The following is a 24169-nucleotide window of genomic DNA, read 5'->3' on the forward strand; positions in this document are numbered from 1 at the left end:
ACCTTTTTTTTTCCCCCTGCCTTCTTCAGCAGCCCAGAGGCTGCCGATGCTTTTCAGCACAGCTGGTGCCATGCCGAGACTGCACACGTGGCAGGAGCCGCGTTACTGCTCTTCTAGCAGTCCAGAAGCTGCCGGTGTTCTACATGCTGAACAATATAAGACCTGTTAGATCGATGTCTGATTTGAAATATGTGATGCTGAGTGTACCTTCATACGATGCTGCTCAATAATTCAGCTATCGTGTCTATGAGCCTGAAACAAGGCTTTTTAAATAATCGGGTAGTGACACATTTGAGAAAAAAAAAATTTTCTCCACTCTCTTAGCGGAGTTCCACAAACCGCGTATTCAGCGATACAGTCCACAATTTGAAGAATGACAGCTGCCATTGTGTAACGTAGGTATCGCACTTCCATTAGCCAATGTTAAGTGAAATAGCGTTCAATAACTTAAAGATGTCCTTATATTTGCTCTTCATAGAATCTACATTCCAAGAGTCTCTCTCTAAGGTACCAGCCCCTGATGAAGGAGCCAGTCTCCGAAACATCTGGATGTCGGCTGTGACAGACTGGATATAAGATAAGTGACAGTAATGGCACAGTTACTACCAACATTATAATAATTTGGATGTGGACATTTCAAAGAGCATCACTGAGGTACCTAATGATTTAGAAGCCTTGTTTCAGGCTCATAGACACGATAGCTGAATTATTGAGCAGCATCGTATGAAGGTACACTCAGCATCACATATTTCAAATCAGACATCGATCTAACAGGTCTTATATTGTTCAGGTTGAGATTACATGTTATGATATTAAGGGTCTTTTTTTCTACAGTGTTCTACATGCGGCAGGAGCCACGCTACTATTTTTAGTACAGCTTGGAGGCCGTCCATCTTCCTCACGCGGCTGGGGCCGCGCTGCTATCTTCTATGCGGCAGGAGGTCACCAACACCATTTCCATGTGGCCTGGAGGCCACTGGTCCTACCTTTCCCCCCTCCGTGGTCTCTCCTGCGGCCTGGGCCACCCACAGCTGTTCCTCAGCAGCAGGAAACCGCCTGTATCATCGGGGCCTGCCTGCGGCCTGCTTTTCCTTCACCAGCATCTTCAGCGGCAGGGACACCGCTCTCCATGGTCCTGTACTCCCCAGTTTCCTCCTAGAGGGCGAGGCCGCTTCTTCCTTCCCTTTTTAAAGGGACAGTAAGGGAGGAGGTCCACCAATGATGTTATCAGGGAGTCGCCTCCTCTTCAGCATAAAAAGGTCTTGTCTTCATTCCTTCCTCGCCTTCGCAAGGAGCCAGTCCTCCTTAGGACTTCTTGTCATCTGCTTCTCAAGGCACTTTGTTATATGTAGGATCCTGTGTCTTTGTGATGTCCTCACGCTACGTCTTTGTCTTCATCATCTAAAGGTCTCCAGATGTCTCGTCTTGATGTCTTCTTTATCCGGTACATCTTCATCCTGGCAGCGCAAGTCTCCAAGAGGTTCCAGCTTCTTATTTTAACCTTCATTGTAGAGGTATCCCCTCGAACCCTAAACCTCGCCTGGATCCTTGGAGCCTGCACCCTGCTTCCATTCACGAATGAACTCTTTATCCGATCTGTTCTGGCATGGCCCTGCCTGGCCTTTATCAGCTGTGCAGGGTGCATTAGGAACAGGCTTCGTCGGAGTCTTCACTTCATCTCCTATCTTCTTTGTGTGGGGAACCACCAGTGTGGTCCGTGACCTGTCTTCATTGGCTGAGTATTTGGGCGCGTGATGTGCAGTACCGACTCAGCTCTGCCAACTTGTGTGGGGAACCACTAGCTTGGTCCGCGACCAGCCTACCCCGGCTGTGTAGGGCGCGCGCTGCCTGCGTGGTCCGAGACCAGTCTGGCTAGGTTGTGTAGGGCGCGTGACATCTGGTACCAACCAAGTCTTCTTCAAGCAACTCATGGCCTTCCAGAGTTTCTTCATATACTTGACCAGAGTTCCTTTTTACTCCACGTATCCAGATTGCATTCTTCTCCTCGTATCCAGAGTGATGTTTCCACTTCGCGTATCCTGGGTCTTGTGTCACTTCAAGTCTTCATCTTTGATGTCCTCATCCTCTGACCACTGTCCACCCTGTCGCAGTTGCTGCTCCGTACGGCAGGTCCGAAAGGGTTTGGAGTAGTCTGAGGACCACCCATGAGACCAACATTGCATTGTTTGGGTCTCTTTCTGCTGCGTACAGGTGTGGCTGTGGTTAAGGTCATCATTTCCATCTTCAGCCCATGCTGGTACACCTCTCACCTGCCTCGGTGCTTGCCGGAGCTCCTCTGCGGCTGTATCGGGGCCCAGGGGCACACAAAAACACCAGAGATGGAACCGCTACTCGTGTTTCCACAACAAGGTCCTTGGCTTTCTATTTGGATAGCACAGCAGTCCACTCAGCTTTTTGTGTCATTTGATACCAACAGGCTGGGAGTGGTGGTGGGTAAACAGACCTTATCCAACTGGTTGGTGGATTGCATCACCACCTGCTATGCGCAAGCTGGCCTTCTGGTGGTTCATCTGCGAGCAGTCCCGTTTTTTAAATTTGCCGGGCTGCAACATGGAGTTGTCTTCACACGCTTGCAGAACACTACTGCTTGGACAACAACAGGGCCTTTCGTCAATCCATCCTGCGCAATCTTTTCCATATCTGAACCCAACTCTTCCAGCCTAGTGCCCTTGGTTGATGCCAGGCAGTCTCCTGCCGACCAGCAGAGCCGCAGTTGTGTTGTGCCCGTTGGCACCTTGTTCAGCATCTGTTGGTTTCTCCTGTTCACGGAAAACAGCCTGGAGCTTGGTATTCATGCACATGTGAGGACTACCATCCTACTTGTCCTAGGAGGAAAGCACAATTGCTTACCTCTAACAGGTGCGCTCCTAGGACAGTAGGATATTAGTCCTCAGGAATCCCACCCGCCTCTGGATTGTTGTTTTATTTTTTTGTTCGTATTTTTTCTATGTTACAAGACCTACCTAATCAGAGCAAAAAAAGAAATTAGCTTCAGCTGTAGCTACCATTGAGACTCTTGCTGCACAAGATGGTATGCCCTGATAAATTCCGCAGGATATTGCATATTATTGCTGAGATAGCATAGCCCTTCCTCATTCGATGGAGGATATTGCAGGATGGCACCCACAGATGCAGTTGCATTCATTCAGAATCGTAAACCATTAATAATGCTGTAAACAGTAAACATAATGCACATTGCTGCTAAGATGGCACAGCCCCTCTGAAGCCCAGGGAGTATATTGCAGATTGGTACCTACCTATGCAGATCAGGCACTGTAAAACATGTTGTATATTGTCCAGTAACTGGCAAAACCCCATCCTGAAACCCACAGAAGTTATTGTGCCAGGTGTGCTGCATGCTGTAATAATAATGCAAGGGGGATATGGTATACCTGAATTACTGACCACCAGGAGTCTATCAAGCACGTTTCTCAAACGTAGATGAAAGGTATATGGCACATGAGGCGAGGTGGGGGGCTGAGCGAACTCATTCAAAGCTACATATTCAATGGAGATAAGGATGAAAACAGCACAATGCAGGTCCCCATCAGAAGCACAAGTTCCAGGATGAGTATGCATAATCAGTGAGATATGAGAAGTGATTTTTGTACATGGACTTATGTGGTCATGCATCCACATCCTTGCATGTGGCATTGCAAGAGTCGCATGAGACAAGTTTTTGATATACCCAGAAGAGGGTCTGTAATGCCTGGCAGCAGGCTACTGGTATGCTTCCACAGCTTGATTTGTGCTTCCTCATCCAAGAACCAGGTGAAAATTGTACATAGTATTACATATAGGCGAGAGTCTTACTCAAGTATGAGTGGCAACTCCAGATACCTGGTTACAGCAAGACATGTAAATACATGGATGGGCTAATAGAAACTTGCTACAGGGTATCAGCAACCACTGAAAATGGCACCTCTGCTGCTCTCTCAGTGGCAAGTAGCTGAACAATAATCCACCATCGTGGTCAGAACCCCTTTTGCCAACTAAACACAGCGTAATTCCCTCAGCCGATCTGTGCTAAGGTTATTGATGTTATTGAAAGTTATTTATTTGTATGCATTTCAGGAAACACTATTTATCTGTGGGAGTTCTTATTAGCTTTGCTACAGGACAAGGCTACATGTCCAAAGTATATCAAGTGGACTCAAAGAGAGAAAGGCATCTTTAAACTGGTAGATTCTAAAGCTGTGTCCAGGTTGTGGGGAAAGCACAAAAACAAGCCAGACATGAACTATGAGACCATGGGCAGAGCGCTCAGGTAGGTAGGCTTTGCGTCTTTCTTTGTCTTTCTCTAGTCTCTCTCCATTCAATTACCAAGACTTCATTGTGAGATATTTTCCTATCCTATTCATTGTCATGCTTATTTTTTTATTATTGTTTTAAACATTTACCTTTTCCAATTAATAATTTAAAAAAATGTATTATAGGAACCGCAGTGTTTAAATAAACTCTCTTGACAGCTGTTTGAGAGATGCACATTCCACTGTTTTTATTTGCAGCAATGAACTGCTTAGAAATGGGTGATTAAAGCAGTAGGACTATCCAAAAATAGTTTGTGTCAGTTGGTAATCAAAACAAAATTAAGAACTGATTTTTATTTCATTTCTAAGGATACTAGATATGTAACGTTTTTGGAAAGCTCCTCCTACTTTGCCGCTCTCTCCATTATGAATGAAACATGGGGCGTTGCTGTGCTGACCCTCTTCAGAACCCCCATGCAAGCATCATGCTGATACTTAGAAAGAATAAATAAACATAGCATGAATAGGTAAGAAGAGAATTTTTGAAGACTGGGGATGTGCCCATAATAAATGTTTGCTCCACAAAAGTATAAAAATGTAGAAAATGAAGTAGCCTTGTGGGTCAGACTATAGCACGCACTGGTGAAGCAATGCAGGAGACCTGGGTTTGAATCTTTCATTCCTTGGGGTTGGTCATGCCACAGAGATGGTAAGCTCTAGTCCTAAGGAGGAAAGGAAGACTACTACTATTGCCATGCCATCCTTTACCATCTCAGAGAAGGAACCTCTCCAATATTAGAACTGGAGAGGGTTTCCAGAGCTGATAAAGATGGAGAGACAAAAAAAAGGATGGAAAGGAGCATGGTATGTTTATATATATGGATAAAAAAATAAAGGCAACCTAGGAATAAGCAAATATGAAGAAATAGCACCATGCTTTAATTTATAGTTAAAATGTCTCTGATTAAAGTGCTATCAGAGGCAAAGAAAATAGAAATATTAAAGCATATGCTTAAAATTATTTGACAGAGCTTTATGGGGGTCTCCAAAAAATGCTGTATAAGCATAAACAAAAGAGTGTATCTGATACTACCAGAAATTAAAACACATTTGGCAGCTCAACTAGTTTGCTTTTACACTGTAACATGGTAAATGATGGCAAGGACCAAAATGGTACATCCAGTCTGCTAAATGTTAGAGGTAGACAACCAGAAAATGTTCATTTAAATATTCCTTTTTTTAATGTTTCATCGTTTCTTTCTGGTTTTTTTGTTAATTTTTGTTTCTATTTAGCGTGCACTAAAAAACAAAAATAAAATGAATGCATGTTCCAACCTAATGCTATTTAAGATTGTAACTGCCATTTCATGTGGATTACTCCAGTGCATTCCTGGAAGTACAAAACAGTCATACCATTGCTGTTATGGACTGAGCTGCAGCTACTTAAAGATAACCCAGTGCTTCTTTACCATTCTTTGTCTCCAGGATCTTCACTGTTTATCCCATATTAGCTATTTTTAATTCCATTTACATCTTCTTCACTTTGTCTACTTTCCCAGATTCTCTTAGCTTTTCCAGATCTTGTTTCCTGTCTTCCTCTTTCTGAAATCTCTTGTAGTTTATGAAGACTAACCTTTTTTTCCCTTAGCTTTTCAACTACTTTTTTTAAAAAAACCACAACATCCTCTCTTTGCTCTTACTTTGTTTACTTTTCTAAAAAAAAAATGGTTAGTTACCCATACAATATCTGCTTTTAGTTATGCCTGCTGTTCTTCTGTTTCCCCTAGATTTTCCCATCCAGCTAATGACTCCTTGAGGTATCCTCCTCCCCTTTCCATTTTCACAAAGTTAGTTTTCCTGAAGTCTAGGACCCTTGTCTTTGAACCTTCACTGCCTGCATTCTAATACTGAACCATAGCATCCGGTGATCACTACATCTCAGATAATCATTCCACTATGGCATCAGAAACACTCCCCATTGATAAGCACCAGATCCAATATCACTCCCTCCTGTGTGGGTTCTGTTAACAGTTGACGGAACAGTTCAATAGATCTTCCAGCAAGGAATCCAGAATCCTCCTCCTCCTAAAGATATTGCAGCTGGGATGTCCCAATCATCATTCAACAGATTGATATCACCTAGAATAGTACCTTCTTTTTTCATAGCAATTTTGTGAGTATCCTCCATTAAATCTCCATCCATTTCTTCCACCTGCAATGGAGGTCTGTATATTGCACTAATTTAAATAGATGCTTGATTCCCTCTTTCCAGATTAATCCATAGTGCCGCCTCCTGCAGTTCTGCTGCTTTAATATATTTTTTATATACATAGTGCCACTCTTTTTCCCTTTCTTCTTACCCTGTGCTTCCTGAATAGATTGTAGCCCTGTATAACTATATCCTAGTTGTGGTTTTCCATGTACCATGTCTCCATGACAGCCACTACATCCAAGTCAGCCTCTTCCATGACTGCCTTAAGATCTGGGAGTTTATTTCTCATACTGTGAGCATTAGGGAATGTATTGTACATGCAGACTTTACAAATATTTTCAAAGTGAATTTATGCACATAAGTTTGCTTTGAAAATCCTTGTGTATGCACAGAGATTCACTCACATAAAGTTACACCTCTTCGGAAGGCATAACTTATGCAAGTAAATATGCATGCATACTTTTTCAAATAAAAAAATGTGCACATAATTGCTGACTCTGCCCCCAAATCCACACCCCAGAATGTGTCTGCTCAGTTTGCATAAAAGTGCATGCAGAAACCAAATTATATGCATATTTTTAGGAATTTCATTTGTTTAAGAGTTGCACGCGTAACTCGCAGACTTTATAGTACACATCAGTCACTTGACATGATTACAAATATGGTGAAGAATTTCTTTACCTCTTTGACTCAGGAGATGGAACTATCCAACCTCTCCTCTCCACCTTCGCTATGGCGATCCCTCAGACCAGAACCCCAGTTTCGCCTATTGGTGTGAACACATCAGAATTCTTACTATGAGGTGGTTTATTACCCCAATCACTTGCAGCAGAGTCAAGTCATTCAGAGGTGGTAGACCAGGATATTTCCCCTCTAGGACAACTGGGAGAACTCCCCAAATCGTCGTCATAATATTTGGGATCCTGGATTAGTGATTCCATGCCATTAGGTGCAGAATAAGGTTCCACAGGCATTATTTCTTATCCACATCCAGATCCTCCTAATCATACATCACTTCTGAAAGACCTTACCTGTTCAAAATTTGTGGAAAAGATGGGAAAGACATTGTGCGTCATTGTACACAATGGAGGATTTTGGTCTCCAAATATTGGACATGCCTTCAGAGCTAGCAGTTTTTCCAGACCAATTCTGAACCTATTAGAGATGAAAATATGGGAAACTCCAATTTCTGGCATTCTATGGCAAGAAAACTAGATCTCAAATATAGAGTTCAGAAGTTGCTGGTATTCGAAATCATCCATTACCATATTACCATTAGCAATGGTAACATGGAATAGATTTAGTTTTTGGGTACTTGCCAGGTTCTTATGGCCTGGATTGGCCACTGTTGGAAACAGGATGCTGGGCTTGATGGACCCTTGGTCTGACCCAGAACGGCATTTTCTTATGTTCTTATCCAACTTTCTCACCATTCCATCGTTGTCAAGGCCATTCTAAAAAAGATGAAAAAGACAATTAATTCAAATTCGCCTCCACGCAAGAATCATAAGCTACTAGACAATTTTGGAAAGAGAATATTTCAGAGTTCCATTCTTATTGCTTATATCTCTACTCACTGGTTTTATATGGTGCAATATCTGAATGATACATTCATAAACTAAAGCCTTTTCTGCAACCCGCAAATGGTGATACATATTACCCCCAACCACTGTTGGATGTGGAGGAATACATAAGACATCATCTCCATTCTGTCTGAGTCATTCAATTCCATCTCTTGTACCAAGGCAACCTCCATCAGAACTCAATGTGGCTTAAGGCCAGTAGCATATAAGATGACAAGCTAGCAGACCTCCCTTGTTTAGGGACAACCTTTTTGATGAAAAGCTTAAACAAATGGTTGTTCAAATAAAAGCCTAATAATGTAGTCCAAATGTTGAAAAAGTCTAAAAATCCAACATATGACAAAATTCTACTCCCTTATATTTTATTTTTTCGAGTGGAAACAAACACTTTAATACACACTTTCATACATGTTACAATACAATATAAAGAACCTTGGTATTTAGCGCTAGAAACATTGCATATAGATTTCACAGGATCCACTGGTCACATCTTAGGCAATGGGCAAACACTACGCTAAAGTGCCAGTTCCCAAGATGGTAGAAACACTTGACATGTTACATTAAAGGGCCATTTTTAAAGCAGTTGGAAACATTGAATGGTCGATACCCCCCTGAAGCAGAAAGTTCCATCTTTCAAAACAAGGACTGTGTCTGGTCTTTGGTTTTGGACACTGGGTCACACGGAGTCAGACTGGTCATAGTGATGATATAATTAGCGCTTCAGTTTGGTAAGACATTTGCAAAGAGTTTACATCATGTTGAGATAACGTCATATTTTATTTCCATATTTCTAAAAATAAATAAATAGGCCCTGCTTAAACCTGGGCCCAATTTTTGATCTCTCCAAGTAGTCATCAAACCTCCATCTTACTAGAAGACAGTCCAGGCCTTCTTTGGTTTATGGTGTCAGATAGCCAAGGATCGCTAGGTCCTAAAGATTGTGGAGTTTGGATACCATTTGCATTTTTCCTAGCTACCATCCTTTCTGCATTGCTTGACTCTCAATCCAGATCACCTCATCTGATGCAGCTTCATCTGAAGGTGCAGTCACACCTCCAGCAATGGGCGATAAAGCCATTTCCAGCATCCTATCATGGACTTGGTTTTTACTCCTGATATTTCCTCATCCCCAAAATTCAGGTGGATCGAGATCCATTCTGGATTGGAAACTCCTGAACAAACATCTACACCGAGAGAAATTCAAAATGAACTCCTTTTGCATGATTTTCCCCAATATCCAGAAGAGAAAATGGATGAGCACACTCAATCTGAAAGATGTGTATGCTCATACACCCATCCATCTTTCTTACTAGTGCTGTCTTTGCTTCAAGGTGGATTATTCCCATTATCAGTACAAAGTACTCCCATTTGGCCTGTTGACTGGTTCACCAAATGCCTCACACCTGCGTCCTCAGAGAATTCAGGTTTTCCTGTACCTGGATGATTAGCTAGTCACAGTGACCTCTCAGGAAGGAATGTTGCTTTTTCTATGCAAGACGATCTGTCTTCTTCAGGATTTGGAGTTTCTGGTGAACTTCAAAGTCGAATATAATAGTGACTCAGAGGATAAAATTCATTGGAGAGTGGATAGATTCATTACAAGAAAAGACATTTTTATTGTCAGGTTCAGCGAGCACCATGAGATCACTCATTTTCAAGCTGCTCACCTCTCAGTGCTTGACAGCCACACAGATTCTTGTTGTGTTAGATCATATGGCGACGACCATTCATGTGGTCCCACAAAGCCATCTTCACATCTATTGACTGTAGTGGGATCTGCACAGTCAATGGGAATAACTAACTCAACAGTTGTCAATGATAGAGCAGGTTTCAAGAGACTTGAAATGGGAATTGAACTAGTGGTTAAATCCCTGCAAGCTTCAAAAGGGAGCTCTCCTTTGCACTCTCCCCAATCAAGTAACCCTGAAGATGAATGCCTCCACAAAGGGATGGATAGTTTTGGACTCAAGGCACTTGGTCTCAAGAAAAGTCACTTTCAAATCAATCTGCTAGAACTAAGAGCAATCAGATATACTCTGATGAAGTTCACACATCTTCAAGGCAAGAAATCTTGATTCAAACCAACAACCAAATTGCAATGTTATATATCAACAAACAAGGGGACAAAGGATTGTGGGCCTTCTGCCAGGAAGCATTAAAGATTTGGCAATGGGAGATTAAGAATCAAGCTGTTCTTCAAGCCACCTATCTTTCAGGTATCTCCAACATGTTGATAAATTGCATAGGAAGAGTATTTTGCCCACATGAGTGGTCTCTGCAACAATCAGCAGTCAACAAAGTATTTGCTTTTTGGGGTCTGCTGTTGGTTGAACCATTCACATAAGAACATAAGAAATTGCCATATTGGGTCAGACCAAGGGTCCATCAAACCCAGCATCCTGTTTTCCAACAGTGGCCAGTCCAGGCTACCAGTACCCAAACACTAAGTAGATCCCATGATACTGATTCGAGTAATAGCAGTGGCTCTTCCCTAAGTCAACTTGGTTAATAGCAGTTAATGAACTTCTCCTCCAAGAACTTATCCAAACCTTTTTTAAACCCAGCTACACTAACTGCCCTAATCACATCTTCTGGCAACAAATTCCAGAGGTTAATTGTGCGTTGAGTGAAAAAGAATGTTCTTGATTAGTTTAAATGAGTTACTTGCTAACTTCATGGAGTGCCCCCTAGTCCTTCTCTTATTTGAAAGAGTAAACAACCAATTCACATCTACCCGTTCCAGACCTCTCATGGTTTTAAAGACCTCTGTCATATCCCCCCTCAGCCGTCTCTTCTCCAAGCTGAACAGCCCTAACCTCTTTAGCCTTTCCTCATAGGGGAGCTGTTCCATCCCCTTTATCATTTGGGTCACCCTTCTGTGTACCTTCTCCAGTGCAGCCATATCTTTTTTGAGATGCGGTGACCAGAATTGTACACACTACTCAAGCTGCGGTCTCACCATGGAGCGATATAGAGGCATTATGACATTTTCCGTTTTATTAACCATTCCCTTCCTAATCATTCCTAACATTCTGTTTGCTTTTTTGACTGCCACAGCACACTGAGCCTACAGTTTCAATGTATTATCCACTATGATGCCGAGATCTTTATCATGGGTGGTGACTTCTAATATGGAACCTAACATGTAACTACAGAAGATCTCTTCCCACCTCTCCATTATTTTTTTCTTTAAAGTCATTATTAATTTCCTCCCTTTATTATATCTGAACTTTTTAATCTCTCCTTATGAACCCATGAAAATTCTCTTCTGTAGCATGTGCTTTTAACTAATTCCACATTCACTGGAGCCTGATCTGACCGGAAATCATACCATAATTCACTTCTCCAGGATAGTTCTCAAAAGCCATTTAACCAGATGAATAGGCTATCTGAAAATTGCCCACCCCTTCCCCGGGTAAAAGTAAGCGTGGAGATCAACAAAGAAAAGTAAAGTGAGTTTGTAGGCAAGATTAAGTTGGGGGAGGCAACAATGTTAATAGTTTTGCATTTTCCACTTGACGCATATTACTTCGCAAAAAAAAATGCAGGCACACATCTCTGTAGGTGCTTTTTCCCTAGACAGTTTTCATAAGGAAAGTATGCTCAAACTTTCCCTTTGAGAGCGGGTGTAAAATAAACTGACTGGATATAGCCAAAAGAAAAAAAATACTCAACTCTCTTTGGCAGCAAAGAAAAAAGAATATTCAATTCTCTTTGGCAGCAAAAATCACCAACTGTCAACCAATCCAAACTGCTTCACATTCAGGTTTATTTTTGTTCCACAGTCTTTTATTTAAACTACTAGTTCTACATGATTTTATCATAGCTAGCCTTAATAAAGCGTTAAAGTGTCTTATTTATTGTCAATTTTATTGTACATGTGATTTATATGTTTTATGACTGTTGATTTTGTAGTCCGTGCTGAACGAATTGTTTTGGAAGTCTGCGGACTATAAGATTTTTAAATAAATAATAGAAACATAGAAATGACAGGTCCATCCAGTAAGTTTGCCCAACAAGCTTATGGTAGCATTAGCCGTGCCATACAGGTCTCCCCCATAATGGTAGCATCAGAGGGGTGGCATCTGCCACACCATACAAGTTACCCCGCACTTAGTTTCCCAAACTATCAAAGTCAGGGCCCTTGTTGGTTATTGTCTGAGTCCAAGTCCCCCTTACTTCTTGCCATTGAAGCAGAGAGCAGTGTTGGATTTGCATCACAAGTATAAGGCTTATTGGTTAAGGATAGTAACAGCCACATCAGCAAGTTACCCCCATGCTTATCTGTTTTCCCAGACCATAAAATTAAATGTCTTGTTGGTTGCTGTCTGAAACTAATTCCCCCTGTTGTTAAAGCAGAGAGCAATCATGGAATTGCATCAACAGTATGAAGGCTTATTGGTTAAGGATAGTAACCCCCACACCAGCAAGTTACCTAAAATAATTAATTCTCTCTCCAAAAATACCTTATCAAAAAAATACCTCCCTCTTTTATGCCTAACTGTACTCTTTTCTACAAAACAGGTTTTTTGGCAAAATCATCTCCATTCTCCTCTTTTTAATCTTAACAAAAGTTAAGAAAACACCTGGAAATTGCTTATGTGGAAACAGCTGCTCATCTATATTTCATAAAGATGCTGTCTTGCACAAAAATCGTCTGCTTTCTGTTTAATAAACTATATTTAAAAAAAAAAATAAAATATATATATATATATATATATATATATATAAATAAAAAAAATATATATATATACACACACAGTGTCTTGCGAAAGTATTCAACCCCTCTAAAACATCAGCAGATTTGTGTGGATTACAAATGACACTTAAACAGATTGTCCCTAACAGTGTTTATTGTAAACCAGTATGCTCTTAAAGTAAAATTTCAAAGTCACAATTCATTATTTCTCTGCATTTTTTGTAAAATAAAATTAAAAACAGAAAAATGCTGCTTGCATAACTATTCAACCCCTTCAGACTAGAACTTGGTAGAACCACTTTTTGCTGCAATAACAGCTTTAAGTCTGTGAGATAAGTTTCTGCCAGCTTTGCACACTGTTTGGGAGTGATTTTTGCCCATTCTTCTTGGCAGATTTTCTCCAAGTGTTCAAATAGGTTGAATAACGCTTATGGACTGCAATTTTCAAATGTGCCACAGATTCTTGATCGGATTGAGATCTGGACTTTGACTTGGCCATTAAAGAACATTCACCTTTTTGTTGTTCAGACATTTCTGTGTTGCTTTGACCTTGTGCTTGGGATCATTTGTTGCGAGCGCAGCCTTCAGGGGCCGATGGAGCGGGCTCAGTGCGCGTCACTTAGCTCATAGGAGAGCGGAGCCCTTGGGCCATAGGACGGCTCAGGTAGAGACATGAGTCGCGCCCATGGTGAGGTGTTTGTGCAGGATGGGGCGGCACAGGAGCAGAGCTGGACGGAGCTTGGAACACAGGACTACAACATGGGTCTCTGGCTAGGACTAGGAACTTGGAACATAGGAAAGTTCAAGGAAAGCTTAGAGCACAAAGAGTCAGAGAAGAGTTTGGAACTTGGGACTCTCGAGGAGTATGACGTGGAACTTGGGACTCGGAATACATCGTGGAACTTGGGACGTGGACTTGGAACGTGGAGACGAGGAGATGACTTGGAACGTGGAGACGAGGAGATGACTTGGAACGTGGAGACGAGGAGATGAAGACTTGGAACGTGGAGACGAGGAGATGAAGACTTGGAACGTGGAGACAAGGAGATGAAGATTTGGAACGAAGACTTGGAACGTGGAGACGAGGAGATGAAGATTTGGAATGAAGACTTGGAACGTGGAGACGAGGAGATGAAGATTTGGAACATAGACTTGGAACGTGGAGACGAGGAGATGAAGACTTGGAACATAGACTTGGAATGTGGAGGCAAGGAGATGTAGATTTGGAACGTGGAGACGAGGAGATGTAGACTTGGAATGTAGACTTGGGAAAGGAAGGCGAGTTCCTCAGGCGCCCTACACAGCACATGGGGCTGGTCACGGACCACACCGAAGACTCAAGCGAAGAACAAAGACACAGGGAGGGATGAGCTAATTTCTGAAAGCAAAATGTGCGGCCTGGCTGCACATTTTGTTTTCTGAATCACGCGGGAATACCTAATAGGGCCATCAACATGCATTTGCATGTTGCAGGCGCTATTAGGTTCGGTGGGTTGGACGCGCGTTTTCGGCCCCTTACTGAATAAGGGGTAATGCTAGCGTGTCGAAAACACGCGTCCAATGGCGGGTTAACAGTGCGCTCCGGAGCGCACTGTACTGTATCGGCCCGTTGGTTTGCCTACTCTCAAATTTTCCTGATTACAATTTAGTGGTGGGTGGAGATTTTAACATCGTGGCCAATAAGACTAGTGATTGCAAACCTGCTAAGGTTGCGGATAGAAGGGAGACTCAGCTGGGTGTTACCTTTTTGTGTCAGGAACTGGGCTTGCTGGATGTTTGGCAGGATTTACACCCAAGAGAACAGGGTTTTAATTTCTGTTCTAATCCTCACCAATCCTACTCCAAGTTGGACTGTCTTTTAGTGTCTGAAAAACTCTTTCCTTGCACCCGGGAGGCTACTATAAGCAGTGCCTCCATTTCTGATCACGTACCGGGGTCTGTGGGGGTGGAACTAGAGTGTTCACAGCACTCCTCTTTTTACTGGCATATGAGACCCAAGCTATATCATGACACAGCGTTTCACGAGGTCCTGAAAAGGGTGTTGGGAGGAATATTTGAAGTTTAATACCATGCCAGATATTTCATCCTTCTGTGCTTTGGGAGGGAGGAAAAGCTGTAATGAGGGGTCAAATTATTGCGTAAGTGGCAAAAACCAAACGCCTGCGTAATGTAGAAATTTTGCCTTAAAAGTTGTGCAATACCGACACAACTGATATGACAAACTCCACTAAATTTAATGTGGAGCAAGTACGCGAAGCATTGAACAATTTGCTATATCAGAGGGCCTCCAAATCTCTTCGATTTTTTTTTAATACCAGCTGTACCGATTTGGGAACCGGTTAAGTAAGCTGCTTGCTAATTTAGTTTATGTGGGTGGCACCAGATCTAGCATAGCTGGTATTAGGGATTGCTCTGGTACTCACAGGTATGCACAAGCTGATATTTCAGCATGTTTTTTGGAGTACTATAGTGAACTCTATAGTCATAAAACAGTGAATCTGGAGGCTCAGGATGTTGTTTTTTTCCAAGATTTCTCGTGGCCTAGCCTACCACAGGATATGGTGGTAGAGACAATCATTGCCCCCATTAGGAATGATGACATTTTTTCAGTGATCCAGAGTTTTAAAGTTGGGAAAAGCTGTGGGACCGACGGGTTGGGGATTGAATTTTTAAAACATTTTGAAATTTCCGCTGCTCCCTGTGTTAGCTCACTTTTATAATGACTTGACTTCTACAGGGATTTGGGCCCCGGATACGACTCAGTCTGTTATAGTTGTATTGCTGAAGAAAGATAAGGACACTTTGGAGGTGGGCTCCTACCATCCCATTTCCTTGAGTAATGTGGACATGAAAATTTTGGTGGCAGTCTTAATTAGCAGACTGAATGCTGCTCTCCCTCACTTAATCAGTACTGGCCAAACTGGATCCGTAAAGGGGAGGCAAGGAATGAAAAATGTTTGCAGGCTGATTGCTGCGTTGGGACAGACTTCATGCACAGAGCTGGTACTTCTCAGCCTAGACGCGGAAAAGGCGTTTAATTCACTTTCGTGGGATTACATGTTTTGGGCACTACAACAATATGTTTTTTCCGGCCAGATTTTAGGATGGCTCAAAGTTACATATAGCAATCCTAGTGCCCGCATACTGATCAATGACGCTCTTTCCGATTCATTTGCACTACCATGTGGAGCCCACTAGGGGTGTCCACTCTCCCGATATTGTTTGTTCTAGCCATAGAACCTTTAGCGATATGATTACGACAAGAGCAAGAATTTAAGGGCCTTTCTATAGGTGATCAAATTCTTAAGACTACTATGTTCGCAGATGACATCCTTCCATTTGTAGATCACCCTTGTTGAAGCATTCTTGCCATTATACATATATTTTCGCAATTCCAACAGTTTAAGGGCCTGAAAATTAACTTCTCAAAGTCATAGGCCTTGGCATCAAACCCTAAGTTGATGGAAGATTGAGAGGGTCCTTTCCCCCTTACATGGGCCCAAACTAAAATAAAATACCTGGGCGTGTGGATCCCTAGGCATTTAAACACACTGTATGAATTGAATATCAAAGAGGTTATTGCACACATGCAGTCGCAATTGACAGCATGGCAATCCCTGCCTCTATCCCTTTTCGGTAGGAGTGCATTACTAAAGATGGTGATTGTCCCTAAGATTTTAGATAAGCTACAGATGCTACCCTGCTGGCTTACAGCACAAGATTTGAACAGGTTGTATTCCTCTTTCCTAGGTTTCCTCTGGAATGGTAAGAGAGCATGAATAGGCCATACTAAATTGGAATACCCCAGGGATGGGGGAGTGGGCTAGACCTTCCAGATCTGCATTTATATAATGTAGCCTGTCAATTGCGACTTGTAGGTGAATGGCTTACTGGCAAATATTGTTGCTGTGAAACCTAGCTGTTGGTCAGTCTGTCTGACCCTTGGTCCCCACTTTATTTAATTCATGCCCTGCCTGGAGAGCTACGAAAACTGGCGTTTCCCAGAACCCTGACATATCTTTGCATGCTGGCTTGGAGATGGCTGAGAAATAAGTGGGGTTTGAAAGACTTCCAGTCCTTATTGCTCCTGCTCGAGGGCAACACAGGTTTTCTCCTACTTTTCAGGGTTGGGCAAAGTCAGGGATAAAGTTTTTTTTACACTTATGTGTGTCAAACATGCCAGACATGGTATCCTTTGCTACACTGGGTCAAACTTTTCGGATTCTGTCCCGACAGTTTTTTGCTTATCTCCAGGCCAGTGTCTATTTGAGATCTTTACATTGGGAGTCAGATTCTTTCCCCAAGGAAATTTCCTTTGTGGATATTCTACATGAGATTGCACTCATGAATAATTCTATTGCAGGTTGGCATAAAATGTGAAAATAGAGACTGCAGGCCCAGCTTCTTGTACCTCTTGCTACCTATTGGTCTTCCGCCTTGGAGGAAACTATTACAGTGGAATTTCTGGCTGGCTGTTTTGCGGTACTGCATTGCTGTAATACAGATGTCAGTCTACGGGAACTGCAGTTTAAACTATTAAACCTTGCTTATTTTGATGATGTGCAAAGACATCACATGAGCTTGACTTCCTTTGTGCATTAAATATAGGCAGGAGGATGGCTCTTCAATACATTACCTACCTTGGGGAGCCAGAAATACATTAGGGCCGTGAAGGATGACTCCGGTGAGATTAAGAACTTGACCAAAGATATAGTGCTATATTCCGCCAGTTTTATAAGAGGTTATACAGTGCTCTTTGGTCGCGGATGTGGACATTGCCTCTTATCTACAAAGAGTTGGTTTTCCTAAACTTCAGGATCATCAGAAAGATAAGTTAAATGCTCTGGACCACTTGGAAGAAATACAAAGAGTAATTCATCAAGCATCACTTTTGAATGCGCCTGGCCCAGACGGGTACTCTGGGGAATTTTTCAAATTAATGGGAGACAAAATCATGTCACCTCTGGAGAGGGAATGTATGGGGACCTTATAGCAGAAGGATGTTTTCCTTGGACACCGAATTTGGCCTATATTGTGGTTTTGCCCAAGCCAGGCCGTGATTCATTATTACCTAGGTCATACCGCCCTATCTCACTGCTAAATTTTGAAGTGAAATTATTGGCGAAGATTATGGCAGATAGGTTGACTAGCTGCATGCTGGGCCTGATTGGCGATTCTCAAGTGGGGTTTGTACAGGGAAGAAATTCAGTGTTCAATGTTTGCAAAGTGGTGGCCTCTATGGAATATATAAATTGAGAACTTTACCAACCCTTCTTCTTAGTTTTTACGCCGAGAAGGCATTTGATCGAGTTACCTGGCAGTACCTGTGGGAGGTGCTTAAGAACATAAGAAAATGCCATACTGGGTCAGACCAAGGGTCTATCAAGCCCAGCATCCTGTTTCCAACAGTGGCCAATCCAGGCCATAAGAACCTGGCAAGTACCCAAAAACTAAGTCTATTCCATGTAACCATTGCTAATGGCAGTGGCTATTCTCTAAGTGAACTTAATAGCAGGTAATGGACTTCTCCTCCAAGAACTTATCCAATCCTTTTTTAAACACAGCTATACTAATTGCACGAACCACATTCTCTGGCAACAAATTCCAGAGTTTAATTGTGCGTTGAGTAAAAAAGAACTTTCTCCGATTAGTTTTAAATGTGCCCCATGCTAACTTCATGGAGTGTCCCCTAGTCTTTCTACTATCCGAAAGAGTAAATAACCGATTCACATCTACCCGTTCTAGACCTCTCATGATTTTAAACACCTCTATCATATCCCTCCTCAGTCGTCTCTTCTCCAAGCTGAAAAGTCCTAACTGAGGGCCATTTTCGTGCGGTATTGTATCTGCTTTACAGTAATCCCACTGCATCTATTTTGGTTAATGGGACCCCATCTTAGAGTTTTGAGCTTCACAAAGGCAGTCGCCAGTGCTGCCCACTCTCCCTATTATTATTCCTTCTCTAATTAGAACCTTTGTTGATAATGATTAGGAATAATACGAATATTCGAGGTATATCCATGGGAATGGGGGCTGTTTAAGCTTTTGGCTTTTGCAGATGACATCTTGGTTCATATTACAGATGTACACACTTCCCTACCTGCCCTCTTGGAGGAGTTCTGGGAATATGGGGTGTTATCAGGGTTCAAACTCAACCTGGATAAGACTGAAGCCTTACCAATGATGGACTCCGTGAGAATGCTCTATGGGTCCTGTTTTCCTTTTCTCTGGGTATCCGATGCCTTCAAATATTTGGGGATTATATTACATAGATATTTGTCCAGGATAAAAGTGAAAATTTCTAACTAGTTCTCCATCATACCTCTATCCTTTTAGACTCTTGGATGGACCTACCTTTGTCTTTGATGGGACGGGTGAATATATATAAAATGTCGATCCTTCCACGGTGGTTATACTACTCCAAACTTTGCCTTGTTGGTTGACACGAGGGGAGATAGCGGGGATTGACAGGCAGATGTGTTAATTTGTGTGGCGCAAAGCTTGACCTAGGTTACTCCTGACCCGGTTAATGGGGGCTCGAGCACATGGTGGGTTGGGATTAGCAAATATGAGGTATTATAATGAAATGTGTAATCTGCACCATGTGGGAAATTGGTTGATGGGGATGACTTTTTTTACTCCTCTAATTATTGAATCCTTTTTGGTTGCCCCTCAAGAGCTTCGTTATATTTTGTATAAATTACATCTAACATGATTAATTGTAATCTATACCACTTACTTTATTCACTATCGTGCCTTGCTGTAAACCGTTGTGACAGTTATCTAACTTAACGACGGTATAGAAGAGCTTTAAATAAAATAAACATTGCCATCTCATCTTCAGCGTACTGCTCTTATAGTCCCTATAATAAAAGCGAGGCATTGGTACTGCAGGCTTACCAAAGTTGACTATCGTTTCTCACAGGACAAGCAGGATGGTTGTCCTCACAAATGGGTGACATCGAGGATGGAGCCCACCACGGAAAACTTCTGTCAAAGTTTAATAGAACTTTGACTGGCCCCTACTGGGCATGCCCAGCAAGGCACTGACCCTGCAGCCAGCAGGGGTCTCCCTTCAGTCTTCTTTTTTCCGCGCAGCAGTTGCCACGCGGTGAAAGGAGCTCTCTAACCACGTTCCTGACAGGAATTTGGAACTTAATTTCCTAAGAAAATTTGCCCCTCAGGGGTCTCCCTTCGACAAATTTTTTAGTCATCTTACGGAACCCGGTAAGTTTTTTGCCTTCTTCCATCGACTGCCGTCGAATTTGGCCCTCGAGGCCTGTTGGCACTTACCGATCCCCAGCCTAAATTTTGGCTTCCAGCCATGGCAACGGGGTTCCGTCGTTGTCCGGATTGTACCCGGACTATGTCCATCACAGACCCCCACAGGGTTTGTGTAATGTGTTTGGGTAGTGAGCATGATGTCCTGACTTGCACCAAATGTGCCTTAATGACACCCAAGGGTCGCAAAGCCAGGATGGAGAAGATGGGGCTCCTCTTCCATGCACCCACCCCAACGCCATCGATAGCATCGACGTCATCAGAACCGGCACCGTCGAAGTTGTACCATCATCGTCAACCCTCCGGTGACCGTCCGCCATCGATCACTTCTCGGCCGTCGACTCCCGTCCCTTCCCCGGATGGGCGAGGGGATCGGAAGGAAAAGCACCGCCATCGACGGCACAAGTCTCGGCCTGTCGAGGATCCACAGCCATCGACCTCTGCTCAAGCCGAGCCACCGACAAAGAAGCCGCGAACAGACCGGACACCCTCCACGTCTCGTTTGCCGGCATCGAGGAAACCCTCACCCTCTCGGGGTGTGGGGGCCGTGATCCCACCGGTTACGGTGGTCCCTCCGGCCCTGCCTCAGCCTCCCTCTCCCGTCGAGCCGGGTATGGTTACCCCTGGTCTCCGGGCAGAACTGGACCGGCTGGTCCAAGAGGCTATCGAGAAAGCGATGAAGAAATTACAACCTCCATCGGCACCGTCTCCGGCACCGGTTCCAGTACCGCCCCCGGCACCGACACCGGCACCGGCTTCGCCACCGAGGAGAGAACCGACCACCGAGCCGTTGATACAAGCGCTAGCACCGCTACTGAGCCGCATGGAGGCACTCATGACGGCCCTTCCATCGGTGATTCCAGTGCCATCGACAACACCACCGTCTCCGACTGGTTTCTCATCGGCAGGAGAAACACCGTTTCGAATTCCCCCTTCCGGGGTAGTTCCATCGGTACCTTCTGGTATATCTCCACCGATTTATCCTTCGGCTCCATCGATTCCGCGCCAGGCACCGATTCCATCGGCAGCACCGAAGCCATCGATGCCATTTCTGGTTCCACCTACCGCACCGATTCCACCTCGGTTTCCATCGATGCCTTCAGAGCCTCAGCCAGGTCCATCAGGGCTACAAGCCCCACATGATCCTTACGATACCTGGGGTGATGATGATGATACCTCTTCTGACACAGATTTACCTTCGCCACCATCTCCTACAGAGAGTAGAAAAAGATCTCCTCCTGAGGATCTATCTTTCATTAATTTTGTGAAAGAGATGTCAGAAGTTGTACCTTTTCAACTACAATCTGAAGCTGATGACAGACACCAGATGATGGAACTACTTCAATTTCTGGATGCTCCAAAAATCATCGCTTCCATCCCTATACACCAGGTGTTTTTGGATCTGCTCAAGAAAAACTGGGAATCTCCTTCATCGGTGTCACCAGTTAACAAGAAAGCTGACTCCACATACCTTGTCCAGTCAGCACCAGGTTTCCAAAAACCTCAACTGGATCATCGCTCTGTTGTGGTTGAGTCCGCGCAGAAGAAGGCCAAGCGTCTTAAGCCGCACTCTTCTACCCCACCTACCAGGGACAACAAGTTCCTGGATAGTGTGGGACGGAAAGTGTATCATGGAGCTATGTTGATTTCACGCATAGCTTCATATCAACTTTACATGACTCAATACAACAGAGCCATCCTTAAGCAGATGCAAGACTATGCTGACACGTTGCCGGACCAATACCAACCGCAGCTTCAAGCCCTTCTTCACAAGGGATTTGAGGCAGGGAAGCACGAGATTAGGACTGCCTACGACATATTCGATGCTTCCACGAAGGTTTCAGCCACAGCCATCTCAGCCAGACGTTGGGCTTGGTTAAAGTCATCCAACCTTCGCCCAGAGGTCCAAGATCGTCTTGCTGATTTGCCCTGCTTAGGCGACAATTTGTTTGGAGAGCAAATTCAACAAATTGTGGCGGCGTTAAAAGACCACCATGAGACGTTGAAACAACTCTCATCTGTCCCACCTGAGGTGACCTCCAAGCAACCGCAAAAGAAGGACTCTAAGAAGTCGTTCTTTCGACCACGCCGCTACTACCCTCCGTCAACTAGGGCTCGTACTGCACGGTCCTCTAACAGGCCTCAGCCTCGTCAGCCGAGAAAGCAAAGACCTACTGTAGCCCCACCTCCTGGGCCTGCGGCGGGCCTTTGACTTCCCTGTACTGAGCACATGCCAACTCCCTCTTCCACACATCCCTGTGGGAGGTCGGCTGTACCACTTCTTACCCCGTTGGAAACAGATTACCTCAGATCACTGGGTGCTAGCAATTATCGCACAGGGTTACCACCTCAACTTCACAACACTTCCGCCAGACTCCCCGCCCCTTCAGGCATGGAGTCTAACCAGCCATTTGACTCAATTACATCAAGAAGTATCCCTTCTTCTACAATAAAATGCTATAGAACCCGTCCCTCCTTGTCAACAAGGGAAAGGATTCTATTCCAGATACTTCCTAATACCAAAGAAATCAGGGGGGTTACGTCCAATTCTGGACCTTCGGGCCCTCAACAAGTATCTGCAAAAAGAGAAGTTCAAGATGGTAACCCTGGGCGCCTTGCTCCCTCTGTTGCAAAAGGGGGATTGGCTGTGCTCTCTCGACCTCAAGGACGCTTATACCCACATTGCGATAACACAATCTCATCGCAAGTATCTGCGTTTTCTGATAGGCCACGACCATTATCAATACCGAGTACTACCTTTCGGGCTGGCATCTGCTCCACGAGTCTTTACCAAATGTCTCGTAGTAGTAGCAGCATTTCTCAGGAAGGAAGGTGTCCACGTCTACCCCTATCTGGACGATTGGCTAATCAGGGCCTCCACCCCTCAAATTGCGCAATCCTCCCTAAAGTTGACAATTCACACACTCCTCTCCTTAGGGTTTCTTGTCAATTACGAGAAATCTTGCTTGGTCCCATCTCAGACCTTATCCTTCATTGGAGCAGACTTGGACACCTTACAGGCAAAAGCCTACCTTCCACTTCAACGAGTCCAAACTCTCATGTCTCTAGCTCGCCAGCTCCAGTCTCAACACACTGCAACAGCTCGCCAATTCCTCATCCTCCTAGGACACATGGCATCCTCGGTTCAAGTTACTCCCTTGACCCGACTAGCCATGAGAGTAACGCAATGGACTCTGCGACACCAATGGCTTCAAGCTTTCCAGCCTCTGTCCTACATCGTCACAGTTACACAAGCGCTACGCCTGTCTTTAACCTGGTGGACGACTCAAGTCAATCTCCTTCAGGGCTTACCCTTTCTCCTCCCAGATCCACAGGTAATCCTAACCACCGATGCTTCCCACATCGGTTGGGGGGCCCATGTGGACGGATTACAAACCCAAGGGTTGTGGTCGCCAGAGGAAGCCGAATACCAGATAAATTTCTTGGAACTTCGAGCAATTCGCTACGCGCTCAGAACTTTCAAAGATCATCTATCAGATCAGATAATCTTAATCCAGACAGACAACCAAGTGGCCATGTGGTACATAAACAAGCAGGGAGGCACAGGCTCCTTCCTTCTGTGTCAGGAAGCTGCGCAGATTTGGGCAGAAGCCCTCTCCCATTCCATGTACCTCAAGGCCACTTACTTGCCGGGAGTAGACAATGTATTGGCAGACCAGCTGAGCCGTGTCTTCAAGCCACACGAGTGGTCACTCGATCCTCTGGTAGTGACCTCTCTGTTTCACAAGTGGGGTTTTCCCCGCATAGACCTCTTTGCGTCCCCTCAGAACCACAAAGTGGACAATTATTGCTCTCTCATTCGGAGCCAACACTCTCAGCCGAGGGATGCCTTCTCCCTCAAGTGGACGACAGGTCTGCTTTATGCATTCCCTCCACTTCCTCTTCTGTCAAGGACTCTCGTGAAGCTACGCCAGGACAGGGGAACCATGATCCTGATAGCTCCCCACTGGCCACGCCAAGTGTGGTTTCCCATACTCCAGGATCTCTCCATCCGCAGGCACATCCCTCTGGGAACGGATCCGCATCTGCTCACTCAAAACGACGGATGCCTCCTCCATCCCAACCTCCAAGTCTTGTCCCTGACGGCATGGATGTTGAAAGG

General features: G+C 44.1%; 1 protein-coding gene across 6 annotated transcripts in view; it reads left to right on the plus strand.

The window, feature by feature from the left end:
• The window catches only part of ELF1 (E74 like ETS transcription factor 1), a 520762-nt gene that overhangs the window by 483642 nt on the left and 12951 nt on the right, over positions 1 to 24169 (plus strand). For all 6 annotated transcript variants that reach the window (XM_029602968.1, XM_029602967.1, XM_029602973.1 and 3 more), the window contains one exon: positions 4096 to 4288. In XM_029602968.1, coding sequence (XP_029458828.1) covers positions 4096 to 4288 — 193 coding nt within the window. The remainder of the gene's footprint in view (positions 1 to 4095; positions 4289 to 24169) is intronic.

The sequence above is a fragment of the Rhinatrema bivittatum genome, chromosome 5, assembly GCF_901001135.1.
Source record: "Rhinatrema bivittatum chromosome 5, aRhiBiv1.1, whole genome shotgun sequence".
In the NCBI taxonomy this organism is placed as follows: Eukaryota; Metazoa; Chordata; class Amphibia; order Gymnophiona; family Rhinatrematidae; genus Rhinatrema; species Rhinatrema bivittatum.